Below are 27,032 nucleotides of genomic sequence, written 5' to 3' on the forward strand. Positions count from 1 at the left end.
TTGTTTTCTATTATTTTATCCCTTAATAGTCAATGTGATAACTGTGGATTTTTGATGGAACAGTTATAGAAGATAATATTCCAGTTACCAATCTTGCCTACTATTCTGTTTCAAATTGATGAGCAAGTAATCTGTCTTGTATATCTTCTTCCAGGTACAACTCTCTATTTTCTAGATCATTACCCCATTTACACTTCAATTTGGTAAGCTCATTGACAACTTGTTCACCTGGCTGTTTTGCAACTCAATAAATATAATCTTGTATATGAAGAAAACATAGTTTATAAAATACAATCATAATTTTTTAAACCAGAGTTTAAATATTTTCCAAAATATTTCTAAAATCTTATATGCTATAGGTTTCTATCTTAAAATGAACACATGAAAGTCATAACACATTTTGAAACAATCATAAAAATAAAACTATAAAAAATAAAAAGATTTATACAAAACAAAAAATTTCATAAATCATTTACTTCTACATAGTGCCTCTATAAATATTAAGCAAAATCAAGCCTCCACATTGGATTATTCTCAATTCTATTATTACTTCATTATTTCCAGTATCAACTGATCTTAGACAATTTTCATTGTTTGTTTTTATTTTTAGTTTAAAATCACACATTACTCTCGAGAACATTTCAGATACTTTTTTTCTATATCAGTTCAACTTTAACATATAAGGCTACCTACATAAGTTCACAAATTTCTATCACTTGGATAAAGACATAAAGCCTTAATAGGATTTTTATTTCTGAGACTTTCTCAATGCATATAAATCAGAAGATAGATTCTGCACTCGCTGACAAATTCCTAAATGTATACATGCAATTAAATAGACAAGCAGTAAAATTTGAAGGTACCAAATTAGAAACTGGTACATGAACTGCACTCACCTGACTAAATGGAGCGGGTAGAAAGATAAATGCCAAGGCGTATTACTAGCCAACAATATAAACAAGGAGAGAATTTAAAAATAAAGAAAAATAACAAGTGGTCTTGGTCCCTACTCCGTAACTCCACAAAAAGTCAAGGTCAAGAGATTGCTTAGATCTAACAAAGAGCCTTGCAAAACCCAGGTCAAAGCTGACTCTTGGAGGCTCTCTGTGCAACTCTCAGATCAAGTTCACCACTGTCTATTTTGTACTTCCTCTCTACCTGGTACACACCTCTCTTTTTATTGCCCACAACATATGACAACCATTGACATCTCTCCTCCATGGCTATATCTTCTCACACCTTGTGAGCACCCTAAAGCTTAATCAAATATGTGTTCCCAATTTTTTCACCTGACACATAGTAAATACTCAAGAAAAGTTACCAAATTGAACTTGAATAAAATTCTTTTTTCTAAACACCGTACAATTATGACAAAAACCAAATGTCTATAAATTAAAAAGAAAAGCCAAACTGAGAATAACCAAATACTTTAATATGTATTCTCTCTCTGGAATGTAATTATTAAACACCATAGACAAAACTGCAAACATGGGGTAAAATAGGACCAATTCTATTTCTACGAGATAAAACCAGTTTAATCAATACAGAATTTTACTTTGAAGTTCCCATGTCTCGTATGTACATATGTGTGCATTTCTCTAGTTTTCTCTCACTTTTTCTCATTAATGATGAATCAGAAAATTTGAACAAAACTGAAACTCAAAGACATATTTGTACATAATCATTACTTTTCAATGTCCAGTCACTGTTAAAAATATACTCTCAACACTTAATCAATCCTGCAATATTTTTCACATTCCTAGCTCCCCCTGTGCAAAATTTTTAAATTGGAAAACTAACAGGTGATACATCTTTCTTTGTAGTAACTGAATAAATTTTTGCTCTATGTGAGTAGAACTGTCAAAGAACTGAATTTACAAGTACCCCCTCACAAAACTATTTCAGTATTCAGCTGTTTCCTAGCAACGGAATCTGCTATTTTCTCATCACAAATAGGCAATAGGGATAAAATCTGTGTCTCAGTGCATTCCGGAGTCAATGAAGGTTTAAAAAAAAAAAAAGAGCATAAATAATATGTAAAACTGTTAAGTATTTTCTAGTCTATGTAGGCTGAGGTTTTAAAATGGGAAATTACAATTCTTAAATATGATAAATGATCTAGAAAACAACAGTCTTTACGAAGAAGGGGGGTCTTATCTTTTTTGTTAAGAGGGGATCACAAAGGTGAACACAAAAGTAGTTACTGAAGGATTACTCTGGAGAGTTCAACCATGAAGAATAAAGCTGTTATTCTCAATGTAGCAGGAGTTTAAACCTGGTTTATGCTACAATGTTGTTTCAAAGCAAAATAAAACATTCAAGCCATACATACTCCAGAGAAAAACTGTCAAAAGAGTAACCATTGTAACTACTAAGGCCAACCTAAGTAGTTCTTCAGAAGTATTCTGAGGTCATAAACTTTTGCAATTGAGATTTCAGAAATATTCTGCATATACAGCGCTTGGCATATATTATTGGGTACTATGCTCTTTCCTTTTATAAACAGTACACTGATGTGTAACCTGTTTTCTCAACAAATCAGACGAATGCCAACGTGCAGTTCTTACACAATAACTCCTCAAATCCTGAGCACCTACTTACTCTTCACCAGGGAGTATATACTAGGTATCAGAGATAATTTAGTGGAATATGGCACAACTGTACCCTGTAACTGCTTCAATTTAAAATATGCAACAGAAATAGCTGCCTGAAGGCAAATATCAGAAAGCAGTACAGCGGAGAGGTATTGGATTGGACCTAGGGAGAAGCAACCAACTATAACAAAACCATAGCATAAAGGGCACAGAACTCAAGGAGTTACAGGAGACATAATGGAGGACCTGAGTCCTTCACTAATTAGCTGGATTGGCAAGTTTTATACAGAGCCTCTTATAACAGAAAGTAGGGTACTAATCATTACAATACATGACAGGACGAGCGAGCCTATCCATTAGCCCTTGGAAGATAATTAGGCCATTAAAAAAAAAAAAAGTGGAGACCTCATGAATGGACTTAGTGAAATTTTATTTTATTTAGTTAGTTAGTTAGTTTGGGTACCAGAGATTGAAGTCAGGTGCTTTACCACTGAGCTACATCCCCAGTCTTTTTTATTTTTGAGACAGGATCTCTCTAAATTGCTGAGGCTGGCCTCCAACTTTCAATCTTCCTACTTCAGCCACCCAAGTCATTGGGATAACAAGTGTGCACCACCACACCAGACATTTGTGTCCTTTTCAAAAAGACATAAAGAGAATTTTCACCCTTTCTCTCTGCTCTCTGCCATGTGAGGACACAAAGAGAAGACAGCCACCGGCAAAACAGGTAAGCCCTTACCAGATTCTAGATCTGCCAGTACCTTGATCTTGAGTCTTCCAGCCTCCAGAACAAAGAAATAAGTATTTGTGGTTGTATCTTCCAGTTTATGGTCAAGTCACTTGTTATAGGAGCCTGAACTAAGACAATATCTACAAACCTAAAGTTTGCATTCTACTTGTCAAGGAATAGGGTAAGACTGTACACAAATGATTACCATACAACTCTAAAATCCTTTCCTGCTCTAAAACTTCTATGCCTATATATTAATATTTGCTGGCAGCCAGAAAGCAGACAGAACTTGAAATGAGGCAATCATTAAAATTCTTGTCTCAAGTAATTTCCATAATTACAAAACACATAACTGTGCAAAGCACCATAGAGAGAAATAAAAGGAAAAACCAGAAGCTCTTAAAATATTATTATTCTCATGAAGCAGCCCCTTCAAATGAACACCTAATATATACAGCACTTTGGAATTTTCAAAGCACCTTCATATAAATCATTGATTTTTTTCAATGAAGGAAACACACTAAAACTAAAACTCATTGGCTTGGTATAACTACTGTTACAACTTGATTTCCTACCATTCTTCACAGACACACCACTAATCATTTCCAAAACAAAGCCCATGCTTTCCAGCAACTAACTTTTTACTCCTACTACTCTCTGCAAGCTGTTCATTTCCTATAGCCAAATCATTTGAAGCCAGCATCAATTCTATCTTGTCTCAAACTTTGCTGGGATTAAGTGATAACTACTTTCCGGCCACTCCTCTCTTTCTACATATTCACTGAGTTCTTTATGTACATCTTAGCTCCCTTTAGAAGAGAGAGTTCTTGAGGACCAACCTCTTGTTCCATTTCCCAAAATTACCTGGCCACTACGCAATAAACCTGATATCTGCTACGAAATCTGTTGAATGGACAGCCAATTGTTTAGTGGACCTTATATAGAACTTTAAAACCAATATCTCACAAACAGAACAATGACCAAGTTCAGCTTAGCATAGTCAGTCAACATCCAAAGCAAAGATGTTCATTTTTTTTCTTCTAAAATGAATGAATTCTCTTCTATTGATTTCATAGCTTTTAATTGCATTTCCTTACAGATCATTAACATGAGAAGAAATGGTGCCTGACATTAATGGAGGAAGTAAAGGTGTTACCTACTACTTGCCTATTGATTATTAATCATCTGCAACACTGGTTCATAGCAATCCATTTTAAAGTGACATGAAATAATCAGGAAGTAATTTTAGAAAAAAATACACTAAGCAACAAAAACTCAAGTAGTTAGACAAGGAGTCAACTAGGTAGACAAAAATAAGATACAGAAACTCCTATATTAATCAAAAATAAACAAGCATTCAGGAGAATTAATAATAAACTGCTAAGGGCAGGGGACGTTATGCATGCAGTATAGGTCAGGGGTATAGCATGTGCTCAGCATGCACGAGACTCTGAGTTCAATCTCAGGCACCAAAAAAGAAAAAAGAAAAAAAAGACTATTATATTCACTCACAGTTTAAGGAACTAAACTGAACACTGCTTTTAATAAGAGGATAAAAGACTTAAGAGGATTCAAATCTCTTTAGAAATAAAAATTACTTGATCAAGTACCTACAGAGCATATTTTTCCAAAGCAACAAATACTTGGTAAATCACAGAATCAACTAGAACTTTTAAAATGTGAGAAAGGAAATCCTTCTCAAAAAAATAGAAAATCCTTGCTTTTACTGCAACTCCAAGAATCACTTAATTGCCTGTCAATTCATTCCCTCGGAATTTCTCAATATGGTTCTTTCTATATCTACATGATCCCTCTACCTCACCATATATATAAGTCAACTAAAAACGGATTAAAGGCTTAAATGTAAGACTTGAAACTATGAAGCTACTAGAAGAAAACATAAGAGATATGCTCCAATGGAAATAGCCTGGACAAAAATTTTGTGGATAATATCTCAAAAGCACAGGCAACAAAACTAAAAATAGACAAACAGGATTACATCAAACCCTTTGCACAACAGGGGCTGGAGACATAACTCAGTGGTAGAGCTCCTGCCTGGTATTCACAAGGCCCTGGATTCAATACCCAGCCCTGCAAAACAAATTAACTAATTCATTTAAAGTTTTTGCACAATGAAGAAAACAATCAACAGACAACCTACAGAATGAAAAAAATATATATATTTACAAACCATATACCTGATAAGAGTTAAAATCTAGAACATACAAGAAACTCAAACTCTATAGCAAGAAAATTCCCAAAATAATCCAATTTAAATTTAAAAGGGCAAAAGCCTGGGATATATTAGATGAATTAAAACATCATCCTGTGCCTGATAAATATATAAAATTACATATAAGTTAAAAACAAATTTTTACAAGTATAAATATATTTGCTTAAAGTCTGTGGTTTGTTGTTTTTGTTATTGTTTTGAGATGGCTGTCTCACTATATTGCCAAGGCTGTCCTTGAACTCCTGGGCTCAAATGACCTCCTACTTCAGGCTCCTAAGTAACTGAAACAGTAAGTATGTGCCACCATACTTGGCAAAAGTCTAGTTTTTAACATGTTACCTCTACACTCTAATGAAGAATCTCATAAACAGAAAGTGAAATTTGTAATGCTATGTGAGGAAAAGAGAAAGTTTCCCTTAAAAAAAAATCAGCTACAATTTAAGGATCTGTACTACTTTCTAAAAACAGACAAAGTTTAGTGACATTAGTATGAAGGCATGTAAAAACTCAAGCTCAGCTGTAGACCCACCTCTCTTCTCCACTGACATACCGTGTGTGTCAGATTTTCATTACTGTGATAAGATGCCTGAGAAAACAACTTAAGAAGAGGAAATGTTTCAGAGATTTCAGTCCATGGTCACTTGGCCCATCATCTTGGGCCTGTACCAAGGCAGAACATCAAGGTGGGGAACATATGTAGAACAAAGTTAATCACCTCATGGCAGCTAAGAAGAATATAGAGAGAGGAAAGAACCAGGGTCCCAATACACTCTTCAAGAACATGCATCCAATGACCTATTTTCTCAAATTAGAATCTACCTCCTAAGATTCCATCACTCCCCCATAGTACTCCATCACTCCCCCATAGTGCCAAAAACTGGGGAGGAGAAAGAAGGAATAAGAAGAAATTAGTCCATGGGTATAAAATTAAACTTAAGATAGGAAGAATAAGTTTCGGTATTCTACTGCATAGTAGAACACATGAGCTTTTGGAGAACATTTAAGATCCAAAAGATAATATCATGCTCTTCCTATGTGGTTTCACACAATCTCATAGCTTCACATTCTCTTTCCCAGGAATCTAGGCTCCAAAATCCAGCTTCTTTCTTGACTTTTCCATTTGGAAAACTAATAACACCTCCAGATTAACATGGTTAGAATAGATATCTTGATTTTATGCATTTTCCTCACAAAAAAATAAATTGAGAGCACCTTCTACATATTGGTATCACCCTGTAATCAATTATTCAAGCCAAAAGTTTAGTCCCTATAACACAGTAATAAGGAACAGACTCTGCGACCCAGCTGCATAAATTCTGCCTCTATTCATCACACCTGTGCAAGGATATGATAAACCTCAAAGAGAAGAGAGTAGCACCTACCATAGGGGCTACTATGCACACTAAACATCTTAATTCATGTAAATCATTAAGAACAGCACTTGGCAAATATTAAGTTGTTATAGAATTTAAAGCCATCATCACCACCATTATTCTGATTCTTCTTTTTGTCTCACACCAATCCACCACGTCAACAACACTTCATAAACATAACTACAATCCATTGACTTCTCAGTGGTTATTAGCAGTCATTCGTTCCAAGCCACCATCCAGATTACTTCCAACCCAGTCTTTCTGCTTCCATTCTTTCTTTAACCTCCAAAGTGGTTTTCAAGCACCAGCACAGTAATCTATGTAAAATAGAAATCAGATCCTATCACTCCCTTACTCAAAAGCATCTTTCTACTACATTAAGCTAAAAAAAACCAAACTCTTTACCCTGGTTTATTGAAAGTCCTACAAAGTCCTATATCCAGCCACTGTAGTCTGACCTTGTGTCCCTCCCCTCTAGGGCACCATGTTGCAGCAAACTGGCCTTCTTTCTTCCTTAAAAAAAAAAAAAAAGGCAAGGGTCCCTCTTGGAACTTTTCCATCAATGATTTTTCCCTGCCTCGAATATACTTTTCTCTGTATCTATTCAGCTGACTCTTTCATGTCCTATATAATATTGTTATTATTTATTTCTTTGATAATTGTCTACTTTCAACTAGAAAATAAGCTTTACAATAGAAGAAACAGCATCTATCTTAAGTACTATATCCCTAGTACATGATATACAGTTGAACAAAATAAAAAGTCATTTAAAAACTAAATCACTAAATGAAAAAACTGGCTACATCTTCTAAAATTGTTAGGTGAAGCAAAGAAATACATTTTTCTCTCACTGTTTCCCTATCTGGTTACCAATCTAGTGTGTCATAAATCCAAAATCAACCTTTTTGCCTGCTTTGAAACTGCACCTTTCAATATTTTCTCAGAGTTTGAGTATCTAAATCCTCTAATTATATGACTTGCACAAACACAGTTGTCATCAAGAAGCCCTAAAAATTATAAACAAAAAATCTACGATCCAGTCATGGCTTCAGCAATTACTAACCAACAGAAACTGGGACAAAAGACTTAGCCTCTTTGAGCTACATTATCCTTGTCTGTATAATGCAGATTACAATACCTGTCTATCACAGAAACTTGTAATGAGGATCAAATGACATAACACATCAACAATAAACTATGAACCCACGAGGACTGTATTCTCATAGTGTCTATCATCAGTTCAATAGAATTTCACTGAGCACTAACCCCATGTGCCAGATGTTACAATAGAAAGAAAAACTGAATTAAGAGCTTGCATTTTAGTTGAGGAGAAAAACACATAATGAGAATGATCTCATCATAGTTTGTGGCATTCAGAGCGCAAAGGAAACACACTTAGCACAATCTTGGAGGGTGTCCAGAGGAAGCAGGGCCATAGTTGAATTATATGGGTCCATAGGGTAAAGAAAGAGTTCATATCATAGGAGAAGGTACTGTCAAAATTTTACCAGTCCTAAAGCAATTTAAAAGCCAGATTAGGTATATTATAAAAAAATCACATGATCCAGGTTAAGAACAAGTTTTCAGAAATCACCTGAGGTAAAACTCTTCAATCAATTTACAACTTCCCCCAAAACCATTTATTTCATCCTCTACCATGAATTAAAAATACCTTTTAAATCTACTTTAGGGCACCTTTTCTCATCCTACAAGACTATTTCCATTTATAAAGCTAAAATTTTTCAATTACATACTCCAAGGTCAAAACCTCCCTCACTGGAAAGGACAGTAATATAGAGACCATAGCAATAGGTTTAGATTTCTACTGTATCAACAGCTCTAAAAGGAACTCCTTTTCCTCTTTTAAATGTTCCCTTCCACAGCTGTCAGGACAGGTTCCCAAGCAATATATTCCATCCATTCTCCTGCACGATAAGGCAAAGGGTTCTCTGGACTTCCTCTTAATGAGTCCTGGCCCTGACACACAGGAAAAAGCCAAGCACTGCCTAAGACAGCAGGTCTCTGTCCCTCAATCAAGACAGGACACTGAGGTCAGAACTCTACACAACCCATCATTAATCAGGACAAATTCATTTAAAGTAAATCTGCATCCACTAAAACTAAACAGTCATGTACTCCATGACCCATAGTTTCACTCCAAGGCACATAGCCAGTAGAAACGTGATTACCAAGAGATGTAGTAGAATATTCAGAGCAGCAGAATTAGTAATAACCAAAAAGGAAAAAGAAAAGAAGATACAAATGCCTATGAACAATAGGATGAGCACATAAATTTTGACAAAATCAATCAGAACTAGACTAAATCAGAATCATGGCATCTGGCAGAATGCAATGAAAAGAACTCAGTTTCTCTTCTGTGATACTCTTAAAATGTAAAATTTGGATCTAAACACATGGAAACATCAGACAAACAAAAATTGAGAGATATTCTACAAAATAATTAGTTTTTTAAATCTTCAAAAGCAACAAAGTCACTGGGCACGGTGGCCCACACCTGTAATCCCAATGGCTCAGGGAGTTGAGGAGGAGGATCACAAATTCAAAGTCAGCCTCAGCAACTTAATGAGGCCCTAAGCAACCTAGCAAAGACCCTGTCTCAAAATAGAAAAAATTAAAAGGAGCGGAAATGTGGCTCAGTTATGTCTCTAGGTTCAATTCCGGGTACAAAAAAAAAAAAAAAATGCAACAAAGTCCATGAAAATCAAGAAGAACCTAGGAATTTGTTCCCACCTGAGGAGACTAGAGACATGACAACAAAACAACAAATGTTATTTAGGTTGGATCCTTTTAAAATAAAAGACATGATTGAGACAATTGGTATAACTTGAATAGGGCCTGAGGATTGGATGATATTGACATATTGATATGAATTTCCTCATTTTTACAGCTGAATTGGGATTATGGGGAGAAAAGTACCATTTGTAGGAATCACACTAAAAAGTATCAGGGGTGACAAGGAATCAGAATGGGAACTTATCTCACATGGTTTAGAGAAAAAGTTACTGGTTTTTCCCTGAAACTTTTCTGTAAATTGATGATTACTTCAAATTTTTAAAAATTAAATTTAAGAAGTATGTTGGGCTCATACATTGCTGGTAGGACTGAAAATTGGTACAACCATTCTGGAAAGCAGAGATTCCAAGAAAACTTGGAATGGAACCACCATTTGACCCAGGCATCCAACGCCTAGGTTTATAGCCAAAAAAACTAAAAAATCAGCATACTACAGGGACACAGCAGCTCAATTCACAATAGCTAAGCTATGGAACCAACCTAGGTGCCCTTCAACGGATGAATGGATACAGAAAATGTGGTATACATACACAATGAATTATTACTCAGCCATAAAAAAAATAACTTTTTGTCCTTTGCCAGCAAATAGATGGATCTGGAGACTATCATGTTAAGTGAAATAAGACAATCCCACAGAACCAAAGGCCAAATATTCTCTCTAATATGAGAATGATAACACATAATAAGGGATGGGAAGAAGAAAGGAATTCAAAGTTTATAGGTTATATTTCTTATCCACAAATAACAAGTTTAAGCGTAACTTGCTGAAAAATGATTGCATTACAAACTTAGGATCTCATTGATTTTGCCTTTTGGTGTTTTTTTGTTTTGTTTTGATGATACCAATGATTAAACCCAGGGCGCTGTGCATGTGTTAGGCAAGTGCTGTACCACTTAGCCCGTGCCCTAAATTTTGTCTTTTCTCTTAGTATACTTAGATCCCCTGACTTCTACCCAAAAGAAAAAAATTCTAAAATTTTGTGAAAACCTGTCACATATCCTTCTTTCTACACTGGATTATTAGAAAGATGACCTGGATAGCAAATATATGTGGAACATCTTCAATTATCTGAAAGAAAAATTTATAGCAAATGCAAAAAAAGTTTAAGGACAAATTTATAAAATAAACATATAAAATAAATAATTTAAATATATGTTAAATACATAAAATAAATATATAAAATAAAATGATTTATAAAATAATTTATAAAATTTATTAAAAATTTACTTAAACATGGAAATACACAAAATCAGAAGTGTTTGAAGCCCCCAAAGTAAAACAATTTTGGATTCATTTCCATAGTTATGATTAAATTAGGTATTACACAACTTGGCTTAAATGGATATTACAAATTACTTTTAATTTTTATTTTTAGTTGTAGATGAAATCAATATCTTTATTTTACTTATTTTTATGTGGTGCTGAGGATCGAACCCAGTGCCTCACACATGCTAGGCAAGGGCTCTACCACTGAGCTACAGCCCCAGCCCCTACAAATTACATATAATACACATGAAGTGTCTAATACATAGCATACAGCAGTTGTCTGCCTCCTCATTATCATTCTCCCCACTCCCCATTACTAGCAATCAGTCTTCCACATCTGTTGGAAATATTGTGATTTCAGGAATATGTTGTCAGCTCCCATGATCCACCAACTAAGAACTAATAGAGAAGACCCATGACCTTGGGCTAGGCAATCTCTTTGACCACAATAACTGATTAAGTGATAGAAATATGATAGTTGAATTGTGTCCTCCAAAATTACATATTAAAGCTCTAGCCCATAGTATTTCAGAATGTGACCTCATTTGGAAACAGTCATTGCAAATACACTTAATTAAAATAAGGTCACACTAGAGTAAGAGGGCCCCTTAATCCAATATGACTGGTGTCCTCATAATAAGTAGAAGTGTGTGCTCCACAGGGAGAATGCCATGTGAAGACTGGATCTATGTTGTCACAAGCCAAAAAATTACCAGAAGTTAGAAGAGACACCCAGAGGGAACACAGACATGCTAATCTCTTGATTTTAAAACTTCTACCTTCTAAAACAAAGAGACGATAAGTTTCTATTATTCTAAGACACCAGTGTGTAATACTTTGTTATGGCAGTTTAGGAAGCTAATACAGCATGTGACTTAAGCCATTACAAGCTCAGTAAATATTAAGACTAAGGGTAGAAATTCTGGGATGATTTTTTGGAATGATATCCTTGATTTGGATATCATTCCAAAAAATCATTGAGGAACAAAGCACATGCATAGGAGAAAAGGCAACTGGAAAAAAATAGAACACCAATCAAGCTATGTACGAAACTTCCACTACTAAATCTGGAATGTTTAACTTCATGAGCTAGCAGATTCCATTTACTGGCTAAGGTAGTCCAGGCTGGTTTTCTATTACCTGCAACAGAGGGGGGCAGGGTGGGTAACACCACTTAATGGGAACACTAAACTAGTGTCAAGAGGTTTTCTGCTGCCAGAAACACAATTCCACTCAAATATGAGTTCCTGAATTAGTTCCTTAAAAGCTGAAACTTCATTATCCTATAATAAGAAATCTTAGTGGTTCCACTGCTGGTTAATTCAGCTACTGGATGGCACCAGTACTTAATTCTTTCCACCTTTCTACAAGTCTGTCTTGCAAACTGGGCTGTCCTCAATCGTCATCTGCCTTATCTCAAGATGGCTACAGCTGTTATAGGTATCACATTCAGTTATAATACTATTCAGAAGGGGAAAAAGGACTATTTCATCACATGTGCCCATTTTTTTAGCAATAAGATTTTCTTTCAGAAGCCCCAAACAACTTCTCATATTATTCGGCCAGAACTACACTGTGTCACATACATGGACCAAATATTGAGGGAGAAGTCACAATACTTGGCCTAAAAGTAACTCCAGAAGCTTTCTGAGATGCATGGTGATATCTATGATTGTCATGGAGACTAGGGGCCACTATTGGCATTTAGTAGATGACATTTAGCTACTGTCTTGAAAAGTATATGGCTGATTTACCCAAAGAAGTGCTATCCAAAAGGTCAACAAAAAGAAAACAGGCAAAACCAAGAATAATAGACTAATATTCGTGTCCTCCACAGAGGATCTCAATGGTAAAAGACACTATTCTTATCTATAAATAGATTGTAAATAGTACTAATTACTATTTCAGACAAGAGAAAAAATTATATATAAGGAACAAGTTTAAGAATAAGATAAAAAAAGTAACATAGAATTAGGGATCAAGAAGGAATATTAATAAATGCCTAATTAAGGGTGAGAGTCTACTCAGTAGTAGAGATTGTTGGCATACATAACACCCTGGGTTCAATTCCCAATACCACAAACACAAACACACAAACATCAGAAAAACACCATACACACCAGTTTAAAATCTACAAGTTATTTTCATAAATTATCTCATTTAATAAAAATAAAGTTAATATTTCAGTCTTCCCAAATGCTGATGTAACTGAATGACACATGTTTAGGCAACCCCAGAGACTCAATAATAAAAGTTATTTATACCAGAAAACGCTACAATTTTTAACTCAAAAGGAGAACGTAGTATATGTTTACATAGTAATCAGCTTAAAAGACTCATCTTTATACTCTGAAGGCCTCTTCCACATTAAGTACCAACAACAAAGAACAACAAAAAAAAAAGACTAGACCTACATTAAAAGATAACAACAATGCATAACGTGTACAATTTTAAGATGTCACCTCAAGCGTCATGCTTTCAACAAACTACTTTCAACACACTAATCCTATCATTTGTTCTATATAGATACCTCTGATTGCATCCCATACAAGGCTGTTTTCGCAGCACTAGCACATAGCAGAATTTCTTAAATACATTACATAAAGATTTCCTTCTAGTCCTGGAGGTACAGCTCACTGGTAGAGTACTTACCTAGAATGCATAAGGCACTGGGTTCAATCCCCAGCACTACAAATAAATAAACAAAAAAACTATCTTTTATATTGCCTCCACTGATACAAAATACTAATTTGGAACAGAAATCTAGGGGTTATATCCACCAAGAGCTATATATGAAGTCCATCATCAAGGTAAAAAGCCATGACCTTGAAGAAATCCAGAGGCCACTCATGAAATTAATCAGCTCACCGCCAATATTCATAGAAGAAAAAATAAGAAAACCAACTGTCGGTAGTAATAAGAAAAAAACTGGGAGTTCTGGAATGAACAGAACAACATCATAGGCAATCTAAACAGCATTATGAAAACTGAATTTATTTATCCCATAAAGAAGCACGAAACAAAACTACCAAGGATGTCATGATTTAAAATGTGAGCACATCAAATACAGAAATGAAGTGAAATACTTACTGCCAAAGCCTTGGACAGTTTGGCTCTAAATTCATTCAGGATGATTGCCACGATGTCCTTAAGTGGCACATAAGCAAAGCCATCTTCCAAGTAGACTTTCCTTCCTCGGAACAAATCTAGAGCATCAGCAAAAGGGATCTGAATTCAGGGTGACACAAGGAAAAACAGTCAGTGCATGTCACTACAAGTATTAGGTCTAAACAAAGAAATTCATTAGTCTCAAAAGACACAAACCAGAACAGAAAGATGAATTTATGTCCCTTAAAACCAAACAATTAGCATTAAAAGAAATAGCAATGTAAAAATAAAATTATTTCAGAGTAAATGCCTCAAAAAATAATATCAACAATAAGAGGTAAATTAGAATGCTTTCTTTTATTCATAACCTATCATTAAAAATTATAATGCCCAGGATTTCAAACTCCACACTTGAGGTCTCTCAGCATGTTACATTCACCTCACATGATATATCCCACATTTTATTCTGCACCCCCCCAAAAAAAATCCTAAATTATATACAACATATTCAGCACTGAAAATTACTTGTAAGCAAAGTAATTTAAAATTTCTTCAGCTATGTTTCCATTTTTTCTCTGGAGAAATACATTGGAAAAGCTAATCTTCACAATAAGAAATGGATATAATAAGCATTCAGTTTAGTTAGTAAAATAAATATTTGTCATAACTACTTAAAAATAATACTCGACTTACATTTTTAGGTCCTATGAACTATACTGAAATTTTAATAAATAAGCAAAATATTATATTAGCTAACTGTGAAAATCATCCTCACTGTCCAACATCATTTTTCTTCTTTTTATAATCAGACAAAAAGTTAGCTGAAAATTGATCCCCAAACATGTTACTCACCCACATTCTAGAAGAGTGAAATCTATATGCCTACAATTCTGTATATCTGATGACGCCTCACACTATAAACAGGTCACATGTTTTTTAACCAGACAGAAATTGGTACATGTATCAAAAGCTATTATTACAACTGTTGTCCTCAAGGAGTTCATCACATAATTGAGGACAGCAAGAGACAGATACATAAAAAGCCAAACAGCTCTACATAGTGGCACCATGTATGATATTATATCAAACAAGTGGTTCAACTCAACAGGACACAGGGGAGGAACAGGTAAGAAGGTTTAGTGCAATAACACAGGCAAGAAAAGGACACAAAAGTTTGGAAACAAAAATTCTAATCCAAGTCTAGAATCTTGTCTAGTCTCCTAGTGATGAGATTTATTTGTTAATCTTATAAATGATTTTCAAATTCAGCATTCAGATCTGTGAAACTGGGAGAGAGGAGAAAAGGATGGGCTAAATGATACTTAGAGGTTCTTTAGCAATAACAATCCATGATTCAAGCTTATTAAGGTGGTCACAGTGGAAATAAAAATGTCCAAGCTAAAGTATAAGATGATATGAAGGCAGAATAATGAGAAATATATGGTGTGGGAGGACTATTGATCCCCATACTCCCAGTGTGAAAGGCTGACTAAATGATGCCAACATATGGAAATGAGGAGGCTGGAATAGAGAGCTAATGCAGAGGCAGGGTTTTAAACTACTAGCACTTTCAATGATAATCAGCACATTCTTTTCAAAGGGAATTGTGGAGTTGGAGTTATCAAATTTTAAACTAAATTTCAGCTCTCTTTTCTTTCCCTTCAGATCTACTCAATCGAAAAGCTATTTGGTGGGTTCAAACACAGTGGGTATCTATGCTGAGAAGTTGGAAAAGTAAAGGGGACCTAGCACAGGAAGAAGAAATCTGAGTAGGCAGCTGGAAGTTTGCTGGCAGCTGGAAGTTTGCTGGGGCCCCTTCGGCTGTGGCTCTCAACAGAAGGAGACCAGGTAGGCTTACGGTGTCACAGTCCAAGTAGAATGCAGTAGAGACCACATAAGGAAGCATGGTGTCAAAGCCCAAACCAGTGAAGAGGGCTTCCATGCAAGGCAGTGATTTAAACAGTGTTGGAGCCAAATGGGAGATGAGGGTATCCTACAGAAGGAGGAGCTCTGTGGATATAGGAGCCCAAGCAATGCAAGGAGCTCATTCTTTTAAAAGATTGGCTTGTCATGGGTGTCTGAGCTCCATCAATTAATAGGATATCTGTGTAAGATGACAGCCTAGTGGTGAATGTTGGCACAGCCTTAGTGCAGTGAAGACAAGATCTGTGCAGGAAAGGGAGTAGAGGTGGTGACAAGGGGCTACACAAAATGTACGAATTAAACATGCATAAAGCTCAAAGTAACATATTTAACAAATCCTAGAACATATTTTAAATATTTACATACTTTATAAACTGACTCCGTCTCCAACTGAACCCCACTTAAACTTGGTGAAGAGGCAATAATTTCCTCTTCTCGAAGACTCTTCTCTTCATCGCTTATCTAAAAGGAAACATATTTTATACCATTTTTAAAAATTAAGCCTTTTTCAATTGTGACAAAATGTTCTCCTATTCTAGTAAAATCCTATACTTTTATAAAAAATGTAATATCCGAATATTTTAAATCATTTGTAATATGATTATAAAATCAACATTGTCACTAATGAAGGCAAAACATGAAAGAAATCTAAATTCAGTAATCTAAATTTTTTCTCTGCCAATTTCAGAAGAAGTACATCATCAGAAGAACAACAGCAAAGAAACAGAAAGTATTACAATAAGAGAAAAGGGACTATAATAAAAGCTTGGGTTAATATACACTAAAAATGAGCGTTATTTCAATTCAAGTGTTATGATAGTTTGTTAAAATGCCTATATGAGGTTAACAGTGGTTTAACTATTTCTCAGTTTTCTAGTCACATTAGATAATCCAAACTTGAAACACTATTTTTTCTAGGAATAACTACAAATCTATTATCTGAGACTTCTTATAGCTTCAAGAAAGAAAAGATGGATAAATCTGACTAAACAAAAACCTCAAACTTCAATACCCAGAAAAATCTGTAAATAAAGATGAAACATAAATGAAAAATTGAGGGAATTAAGTTACATCATCTGACATCTGAGTTCCTCTCAGTAAGTAGCAGTAAGTAATCCAAAAACAGTGAAACACAGCCAACATTATATTATATGTGTAAAAATAATTTAGCAATTAAAATTGCAAAAGTTAGAAAGATTTAGTATATACAGTATTGAAACAATCTTTAACTTTTTTGTTGAGGGTGGGTTCAGGGGATTGAACCCAAGGGCATTTATCCACAAAGCCACATCCGAAGCCCTTTTTTATATTTTATTAGAGACAGGGTCTCACTGAGTTGCTTAAAGCCTTGCTAAGTTGCTGAGGCTGACTTTGAATTTGCGATGCTTCTGCCTCGGCCTCCCAAGCCACTGGGATTACAGGTGTGTGCCATCGAACCCAGTCAGTATTGGAACAATCTTTGTGCATGGTATATTAGCAATACAAATCAAAAAGTCTTTTAAAAAGAAGACCCTAATGATTTGATTTTTCAGATTAATCTTAATAACAGGACAAGTATGTAAATAGGAATGTTTCTTCATTTACTGTGTTATTTATAATAATAAGGAAAAAAACTAAATGTCCAATAAGAAGTATCTGATTCAATATATCACAGCTGAACTTGCTGTTTCAGTGAAGCAAATAAATTATTTAGGTCAAACACTTATAGAAAAACCTAATAAAATTTAAAAATGTTTTTTAAACAGCACAGAAGGTTATTCTACAAAATAGGGCTCATACAAAGTAGAGTATCTAACAAGAGACTCCTATTCAAATGCTGTGGGTCACAGCTCAAGCCTTCAACTTGTTTTAAGGTGATCCCCAATTCAAATGTCCCAGGCACCTGGCAGAAACAAATTCAAATCCTCTCTGGGGGAAAGTACCTTTATAGTAGGCCCCAAAGCATTCCCACAAATAAATTTTGAAAGACAATGTCAAGCACATTGTATTTTGTAACAAAGCACATAATAAAATGAGCAAAACTAAAGAAAAAAAAAGATTTATAAAAAGATAGTAAAAGATAGTGTCTTACATGTAAACATGTAAGACATGTAAACAACTATGCTACTATGTGTGAAGAAATAAAAAACAAAGCCAATGATAACTGTATGAAGATGAAACTGTAAAAAGTGACTTGATTTTAAAAAAAAAAAAGACAAAGAGAAAGAAAAAACTTCTCAAAAGAAATAAAAATTTCAGGAGCAAAAATGAAACTCAATGGAATCAAAAATGGATTGGGTAATTTAGACTTGGTAGGTAAAACAAGCATCAAAGTTCTCTTTGTTCATGCAGAATTGCCAGACCAACACGAAAGCTATGCCATTTAAAGCCCACTTTTATATTTACTAAATCTACTCTACAAATGGAACAGTAGGATACTTTGTGGGGTAATGGTCATGTTCTGTATCTTGGTAAGTTTGAGTTGTACAAGTTCATTCATTTGTCAGAACTCATAAATACATATATTTGAGATTTGTATGCTTGACAGTATGTAAATATTACCTTAAATAAAGAAAATGCTAAATGTGAAACTCTGATTAATGAAATGCATATTGTAGTATTTCATGGGAAGTATACTGGTTTCTACAACTTACCCTAAAATGGACTGAGGTTGAGAACAGGATGGATAAGATATGATAAAACAAATATTAAAGTAAAAAGTAAATCGTAGAAGGTAGGATATGGATTTTCACTTTTAGAGAATTTTATAACTTTTCTGTGTTTGAAATTTTTCATATTCAATTTTGAGGGCAAAGTAACACAACAAAGACCATACTACCAACCCACCAAGACAGCTGGACTTAACTCAGATAATACAGATGAGAATATAAAGCAATAAGAACTATCAGGCCCTTCCTTCTGATAAGGGTGTAAATTAGTATAACCACGTTAGAAATTTGACATTATCTCAAGAGTTAGAGGTAAACATACCCTTTAACCTGGCAATTTTAATTCTAAGCATATGTTCTGAAGCAGAGATAGCAAACTTACTAGAAAAGGCCAAATAGTTAATGTCTTAAGCTTTGTGAGCTGTAACAGTCTCTGTCACAAGCAATAGCTTGCCACTGTAGCAAGAAAATAGCCATAGTCAATACACAAACATATGAACAGTTATGTTACAATAAAACTTTATTGATGGACTCTGAAAGTTATGTTTCACATAATTTAAGTCAAGAAATGTTATTCGTCTTTTATTTTTTCTTTCAACTGCTTAAAAATATGAACAACCTTCTCTGTGGACTATGTAAAAACAGTGGGCCATATTTTGCTAGCCTTTGCTTTAGAACAATAGAATTAAAACTGCAACAATCATGAGAATCATCCAGAAAGCTTATAACAACATAAAATTGCTAGGCATCTTCCTGGAGTTTTTGACCCATAAAGTCTAGGGTGGGTCCTGGAAATTTCCATTTCTAACAAGTTTCCAAGTGATGGGGATGTTGCAGTTCTCAGATAAAAGCCCTAGAAAAATATACATATCAGATATGACATGAAGAAGCATTAGTCATATAACCATGGAACAACATTATACATAAGAGCCAAGAAGTTGGGACCCAGATATACATCAAAAGCAGAATAAATATGGTATATTCATAGTGTGGAATAAAGTATAATAATGAAAATAAACTACAACCTCACACAATACACATAAATCTTGAAAATACATTAGACAGAATAATACAGACACAAAATAAAACATACTGAATTATTCCATTTATATAAAACTTTGTTTCAATTAGGAAAACTGTATTGTTTAGGAATGAATACTCAAATAGTCAACTAAAAAGGGGAAAAGGTAAAAAACTGACTGCCATAAACCAGACTAGTGTTTTTGTTTTATGTAATTTTATGGACATGCATTATACTTAATAATTTTTTAAAAGGTTAAAAAATGAAATAAAAGTAAATGAATTGTGTTATAGTGGAATATTATACAGCCAAAAAAATTATGTCTAAAATTAAGAAGATTTATAATTACTATCACAGATATTCATGAAATATTGTTAGGTAAAGGTAATTAGATGAAGGTAAATTAAAATAAATCTTTGGGGTGCTGGGGATGTAGCTCTAGCATAGAATGCTTTCCTAGTATGTATGGATCCTGGATCCTGGATGGGTTCAGCACCCACCAAAAACTAATAAATAAAATCTTTAAGAGAGAGAAAGAAAGTGTCTATGTATGTGTATGAGCTTATGCATAAGGAAAAGTCCACAATAAAATACAACTACCTAAGAAAAGGGATTATAAATAAGTATTACTTTCCTTTATATACATACATATTATATTAAATTGTCCCTTAGATATTTCATGATCTGGATGTTGTTATATATTATTTCAATTTCTAATTGATACATTCTTGCATATTTTAAAAATCGTTTTATTAGCTCAAAATTAAAGACCCTGGTTACCAACTTAAATCCAGTAAGATACTGACATTACTGTCATATCTACCCAATAATTTCTGTATTGTCCAAACCTATTGAGTCTAAGACTATGTTTCTTGTCACTTAACTAAGGAATTCTTTCTGTGTGTTTGTACAGAGAATAAAAATCCAATGGAAAACTGATTTTTAAAGTATTTTCTAAAAGCAAAAACCTTCCTTCAAAGGAAAAAAGAAAAAAAAAAAACAATTCTGGATGAATGCACTGCCCACTCAGCCAACCACCTCTTCATCCCTGTTCTTTCTGTGCTTTTTTCCCAAAAGCAGAGTCATGAGAAAGAAAAAAAAAAAAAATAGGTAAGAAACTACACAAACAGTACATGGAAAGAATGATAGCAATGCCATAGCAACAGAACAGCTGGTTGGCTGATAAGCTGTCTCACCACTGTGTGATAGTTCAAAATGTTTCTCACCATTGTTACACGAAAGTTGAAATAGAGCACCTAGGAGGAGTTTCGGTGTGTCAATCTGCAGATTCAAGGCCAATGAAGGTTGAAATCTATGCATACTACCTGCTAGTTACTATCCTTAACCATTTTACTTGTACTAGCTCATCTAATCCTATCAATTTATACTATCTCATCTAATCCTACCCTTTGAGGTACATATTACCTTAGCTTTACAGCTAATTAATATGAATAAAATCAAACTGGATTACTAATCAAAGAATTTCTGACACTAAAGCCCACTATGCCATGCAGTCTCCAAATTTAAAAAAAAAAAAAAAGGAGAGATAACTTTGCAAGAGAACTGCAAAAATTTGTAACATCAAAAATAATCAAAGGCAAGATCATCAACTGAAATTTTTTACCTCCCGTTCTTTTGGTAATGAATAAGATAAAAAATCAGAAACTAAAAATGTAATACAACTAGATGCCATGAAAAATCTTATAGATAAAACTTAAAAGGTGTCAGTGCACAAATTACATATAATCACCACTCATTCTGGAGTGTTTAAATTAAGGTTTAGCAATAGCAAATATTTCTCTAAGAACTAACATCAGATTATTCTACTTCAGCATTTGCTTTGTTTACATATGTCTCTGTTGACAGTAACTTCTCTACTTAATTGACTATTTACCTCCTAGTTTACATTCCATACAGGAAATCCTTTGAAACTCAAATATACAACCAGACACACACTGCAGAGAATATCTAAGAGGAGGTAGCTATGTTATAGAACCAATTTTTAAACCAAGCTAGAATTTTCAAATAGCAGTTGACAAAGAAAGAAAATAATCTGGGACATAGAGCAAAAGAGAAAGAATCTTCATGTTTTAAGTTAAGGCCAAGTGTGTTAACCGATTATGGCCATTTTAAACCACTTGTTACAGCATAAAAAAAAAAATTGGTATCAGTATCTTTGAACATATAGATATTTGCCCTAATAATATTTTAGGTTCTAACTAAACAAATCCTACATCAATAAGTAAGTATCACTAATAGTTTACCTAGTATAACATAGTATCTTTCCCTGATTTCAAACATTTGTATTAACAAAACCATGATTATTTCTAAGCAATTAATCCACTTACCAAGTAAATACTAGGGAAGTACACAATGCAACTGCCATAAAACAGAACACTCTAGTTTCAAGAGACTTTATGTGTTCAAGGCTTCTGTCTTAGAAAAAGACAATTTTTAAAAAGCAAACAAAACCTCAGGAACTTAAATAAAAATACAGTAGGTTATGAAAGAATATAATAAGATTCCCTATCACTGAAATCTACCTCCCAAAAAAGGAAGGGAAAAAAAGTTATATAGTCTTGCTTAGATTAAAAATTATGAATAAAATTCTGAGAAATTCAATGTGTTTGAAACTCTAAGGAATTTCAATATGTTACCAAAATAACCAAGTATACTACATATCACTCACATCTGATCTAAAATTCACGTCATTCCTTACATTATAGCCTGTGAGTAAATATTATGTCTTTCCTTGGTGAATTAAAAAGTTCATCCATTTGTCACATACATTTCAAATCTTCATTCATCTAGTTAGTTATAACCAAAATTTAAGCGGCCAAAGTAAGAAAATTCTCACTGAAAAATGCAGAATGGCCATCTGAAACTTTACTAATTAAAATGCTATCAACTTGATTATTCCAAATTTCTAAAATATTCTTGAATGTTCTCTTTTCTCCTATTTTCTCCTTAAAAACTACTGGAGAAAATATGAACATATTTCATTTGCTCAGGTTCTCCTAGATTCATGCCTAAAATATACTCACAAGACAAGATTAAATGTCTTCCTGATTCTACTAACAGAGAATCACATGTCAGCAAAACAGATAGTAGAACAATTATAAAAGTAAAGGAATAGAGTAGAAAGTATATCATCTTTAAAATCACAGCATCCTGCCTTTAAATTTTAAATAAGTCAGTTAACCTCTTCATGCTACAGTTTCTTATTGGTAAAATGAAGAAACTAATATATATTTCATGTAGTTTTTTGTCAGGATTAAATAAAATACAGTATGTAAAGTATCCACCATAGGTCTATCAAATAGCATTCCCTTAATAAATGATAAATATTTTTATTATTATCTGTAATGTACATTTTGATTAGTTTCTGTTTTCCAGGCTTTTTTAGTAGATAACAAACTGAAACATTTACTGCAACAAATCCAGCTTCTACAGATTTGTCATCTTCTTAGTTAAACTAACACCAGACCTGGTCTTTACGGGGTATTCAAAATAGTGGATAAAAACAAGCTAAGTTATCACTGCAGCATCTCACAATCAATGTGTATTACACTTCACAAAACAAACATCTTCCTGAAAAGAGGTAAATGGAACCACATTATTTGAGTGGCTTACTTTGCTATTCCAAGGTTGCAAAACTTTCCTTTTAACTACTTTTCAACAACAAAGACCCTGAACATTTGACATCTGAAGTCCTGCTTTTGCCACCACTGCTCACAATTCCCCACACATCAATTCCTTCTGTCCACATTCACCTACTCAAGAGTCAGTACCAGAACATTCCAACAGTATTCATATAATGGTATAACATTTTTGTCAAGCAAAAACACACTGAGTTTTAAATGCTTTAGTAAAGTTACATTTCAATATTTTATAATTATTTTGTTTTACAAAATAATTGCTAATAGAATGAAGGATTCTGACTATGTGTATCTTTTCATTTTTCATATTCTTCATCAAATAAGAAATTTGGGAAACAATGTCATTGCCAAAAACACTGACAGGGGATCAAGAAGGCAAACATTCTGCACAGTAAATAGAAATAGGCTATCTGAGTTGATTGCATTGCTCCTCACCCCAGGCAGAGTCCCTCACCCAGGGAAGATCATACATTCCCTATGTGCTCAACTCAGGTATAGTCATGCAAATTTTTTGGCCAGTGAAATTTGAACAGAAGCAACATATGTCACTCCCAAACAAAAGTTTTGTGAACCTATGGTTTACCCAGTTCTCTCCTCTCCTTCCGCCACAGCAACTGAAAATGTTCCAACGTATAAAGGTTAATCCATCAACCTGAATCCCAATATCAAAATGACACAGCAGGACTGTAGCTGGACAACAGAAGTCACAGAACGTGAGCAAGAAATAAGCCTTTTCATAGGTCCCTGAAGTGTGAGGGTCATTTGTTACCAATAAATAGCCTATCCCAACTAGAATAGTGATCTCCACCTGCTTTGCACCTCACATTCTCATTAATAAAGTGTTTTGAGCACAGTGCCCAGTACATGTGCATTTATAAATTACATACATGGATTACCATATATTATGTATTTAAAACATGCCTACCCCCCCGCCAAAAGAGTGAAAGGGTAGGGATCTAAAATATATGCATTGGACTATGTATTTCCTTCTCACACTCCAAAATGATCACCTTGAGCACACGACTTTGGAACAACTAGTTTATTTCACTGGCCTCTGAAGTAAAGATTATATATAATGCTTCCTGGAAATTTAAATTTCTATAAGCTTTAATCAACAACACTCAATCATGTTTACAATTATTTGGTCAAAAATTTTCTACATGAATACACACAGCTCTCCCTCTCAGGTTCTGGTCTTTAAACAAATATGTGTATCGTATTTGCCAATGGAATGTTTTAGAATTATGAATTCCAGGTGCCATCAGACCTACAGACTGAAGCCTCAAGGTGTGTGCTTTTTTAAAATATCCAGTCGTGATTTTGACTACCTATCAATCACTGATCTAACAGCACATTCTCTTTTCTAAAATAAGCTCGTGATTTTCTGGAAATCCCTGCATCTTTTCTAGCATTTGATTTTTTTTTTTTTTTTTTACTAGAACTTGTCTATTCTTTCTAAAATACTGAGGACCTACAACATATCCACAGGCAGATGGGATCCATCCATAAACAACAATAAGGAAAAAAAAACATGCTTTCATGAAGTTTATATTTATGGGGTGAGACAGATAATAAACTGGAAATAAGGACACATCAGGCAGCAATCTATGATAAATCCATGAGGAAAATAAAATGGAGGCAGTGCTAAGAATGGACAGATTTATACTTTCAATTGGGTGGTCAGTTATGGCCTCTCTGAAGAAGTGACATTTAAATGAAAACTGGAAAGAAAACCTGAAACAAGAGGATCCCAAGCAGAGGTAAGAGCAGTTAAGGCAAGGCTCTAAGAAGAAAACAGCTGGTGGGTTGGAGGAAAAGAAAGAAAGCCGACAGAGGGCAGTGGCAGGGAGTATATTAGAGGGGACAAGGTTGGAGAGGTAAGGAGCCTAAACAGAGGTTTTAGGGGAAGGCTAAAATTGGATTTGATTTACACTGTATTTTTTTTTTTAAATGGGATTGACCCCAAGGGGAGTTTATTGCTGAGCCACATCTCCAGCTCTTTTAGTTTTTTATTTTAAGATAAGATCTCACTAAGTTGCTTAGGGCCTCACTAAGTTGCTGAGGCTGACCTCAAACTTACAATTCTTTTGTCTCAGTCTCCAGTGTCACTGAGATAAGCAACTGTGCCCAGCTACACTATTATTTTTAAATGACTGCTATCTGAACAGAGTGTGAGTCATGGGAAGGATTAAAATGAAAGAAAGAGACCTACTTAAGAGGTTAAACTGATAATTTAGGGAAAAGATGATGGTGTTCTGAACTACAAAAGCATTGGTTAAAAAAAAAAACAGGTGACCAAATTTAGGATATATATTTTAGAGGTAAAATGAAGGGGTGGGAGAAATTCCCAGGTTTGGGGAGTTAGTCACATAACAGGGTAGATGGAAATGCCATGTACTCACTGTTTTTCTGGATTCAGATGATCCACTGCTATTCATATTTTACTTCTATACAGATTTGTCATATGTGTCTTATTATAAGTTGCCTTGAATCCTTTGTGCAAGGGCTCAAGGTATAAATAAAATAAAGGATTTTACGTATCTGTTTTTCTTAAAGTGAAATACACCTACGGTAGTAATGAAAGGCACATAACCAACTCAACCATATTAAAACTGTGACTAAATTATAATGGGAAGACTGTTTAAAACATCTGATGTACAACAAGTATGACTCATTTCTTTTACAATAAAATTAGAATGCATGGATGAAGCAAATGCTAAAAGGAAATATGATTTTATAATATTGTTCTCGTTACTTCTAATAAATATATACTCAATAATGGTGATCCACAAAGGGCAATTTGTTTCTCAAATGCACTATAACCTAGTCATTCATCTTATTATGAAGATTTAAAAGATATCAAATTCTTTGACAATTCTCCCATTGACAGCTGAGATCTATTTGCCCTCCCCTTGAATCTGGTTGGCCTGTTATTGTTTTGACCAGGCACAAGTGAAACCATGCCAGCCACAGACTGCTCTTTGAGCGGACTGACAGTCCTTTCAAAGACTATTCTCTTTGTATCTGTGATCACCAAGTATGAAATTCAACTGCCATGTTTGAGGAATCACATGGAAAGCGTGCCAACAGAGTCCAGCCTTCTGGAAGTCCTCACCTAAGCACCAGACATGTGAATGAAGCTGTCTTGGACATCAAAGACCAGAAGAGGTGCTAACCAACTCACAAAGCAACTCCATGTGTAGCAGAACAGTTGTCCTGCTGAGCCCGGTCTGAATCCCTGAAATTTGTAATTATGGAATATAATAAAATGAGTATTATTTTACATTTTAGGGTTAAATTTTGGTTTTAAAATTAGGTGTTAAATTTTTGGAACTGCTGTTTTAGGTTTGGGGATGGTTATGACATAGAAATAAATAAATAAAAAGAACACTTATAAACCTAAAGTAAAAGTTAGTTTTAAAACTCTTTTCTATTTATAATTTAATAAATACAACATACTTTCTTCAAATGTAAAAAAGAGAGTCATACAATAGGAAAAAAATTAATCAGAAAATCTTTAAAAACACACACATAAAAAAAAAACAGAAAATAAAAAAGGAAATAATTACCACTATGTGGACACACTAATTAACCAAAATTGATAGGATGAAATGGTACTTCATTCACAAATTTTTATTATTTATAATTATCTAAAATATTAA

The 27,032-nt window shown here is 34.1% G+C and overlaps 1 protein-coding gene across 3 annotated transcripts in view; it reads right to left on the bottom strand.

Annotated features, from left to right (window-relative positions):
• Window positions 1-27,032, bottom strand: part of Prim2 (DNA primase subunit 2) — a 261,225-nt gene that overhangs the window by 195,472 nt on the left and 38,721 nt on the right. For all 3 annotated transcript variants that reach the window (XM_005318524.5, XM_040282880.2, XM_040282881.2), the window contains 2 exons: window positions 16,409-16,504; window positions 14,102-14,239 (listed from right to left, as the gene is read on the bottom strand). In XM_005318524.5, coding sequence (XP_005318581.1) covers window positions 14,102-14,239; window positions 16,409-16,504 — 234 coding nt within the window. The remainder of the gene's footprint in view (window positions 1-14,101; window positions 14,240-16,408; window positions 16,505-27,032) is intronic.

This window comes from Ictidomys tridecemlineatus, chromosome 8, assembly GCF_052094955.1.
Source record: "Ictidomys tridecemlineatus isolate mIctTri1 chromosome 8, mIctTri1.hap1, whole genome shotgun sequence".
Classification (NCBI taxonomy): Eukaryota; Metazoa; Chordata; class Mammalia; order Rodentia; family Sciuridae; genus Ictidomys; species Ictidomys tridecemlineatus.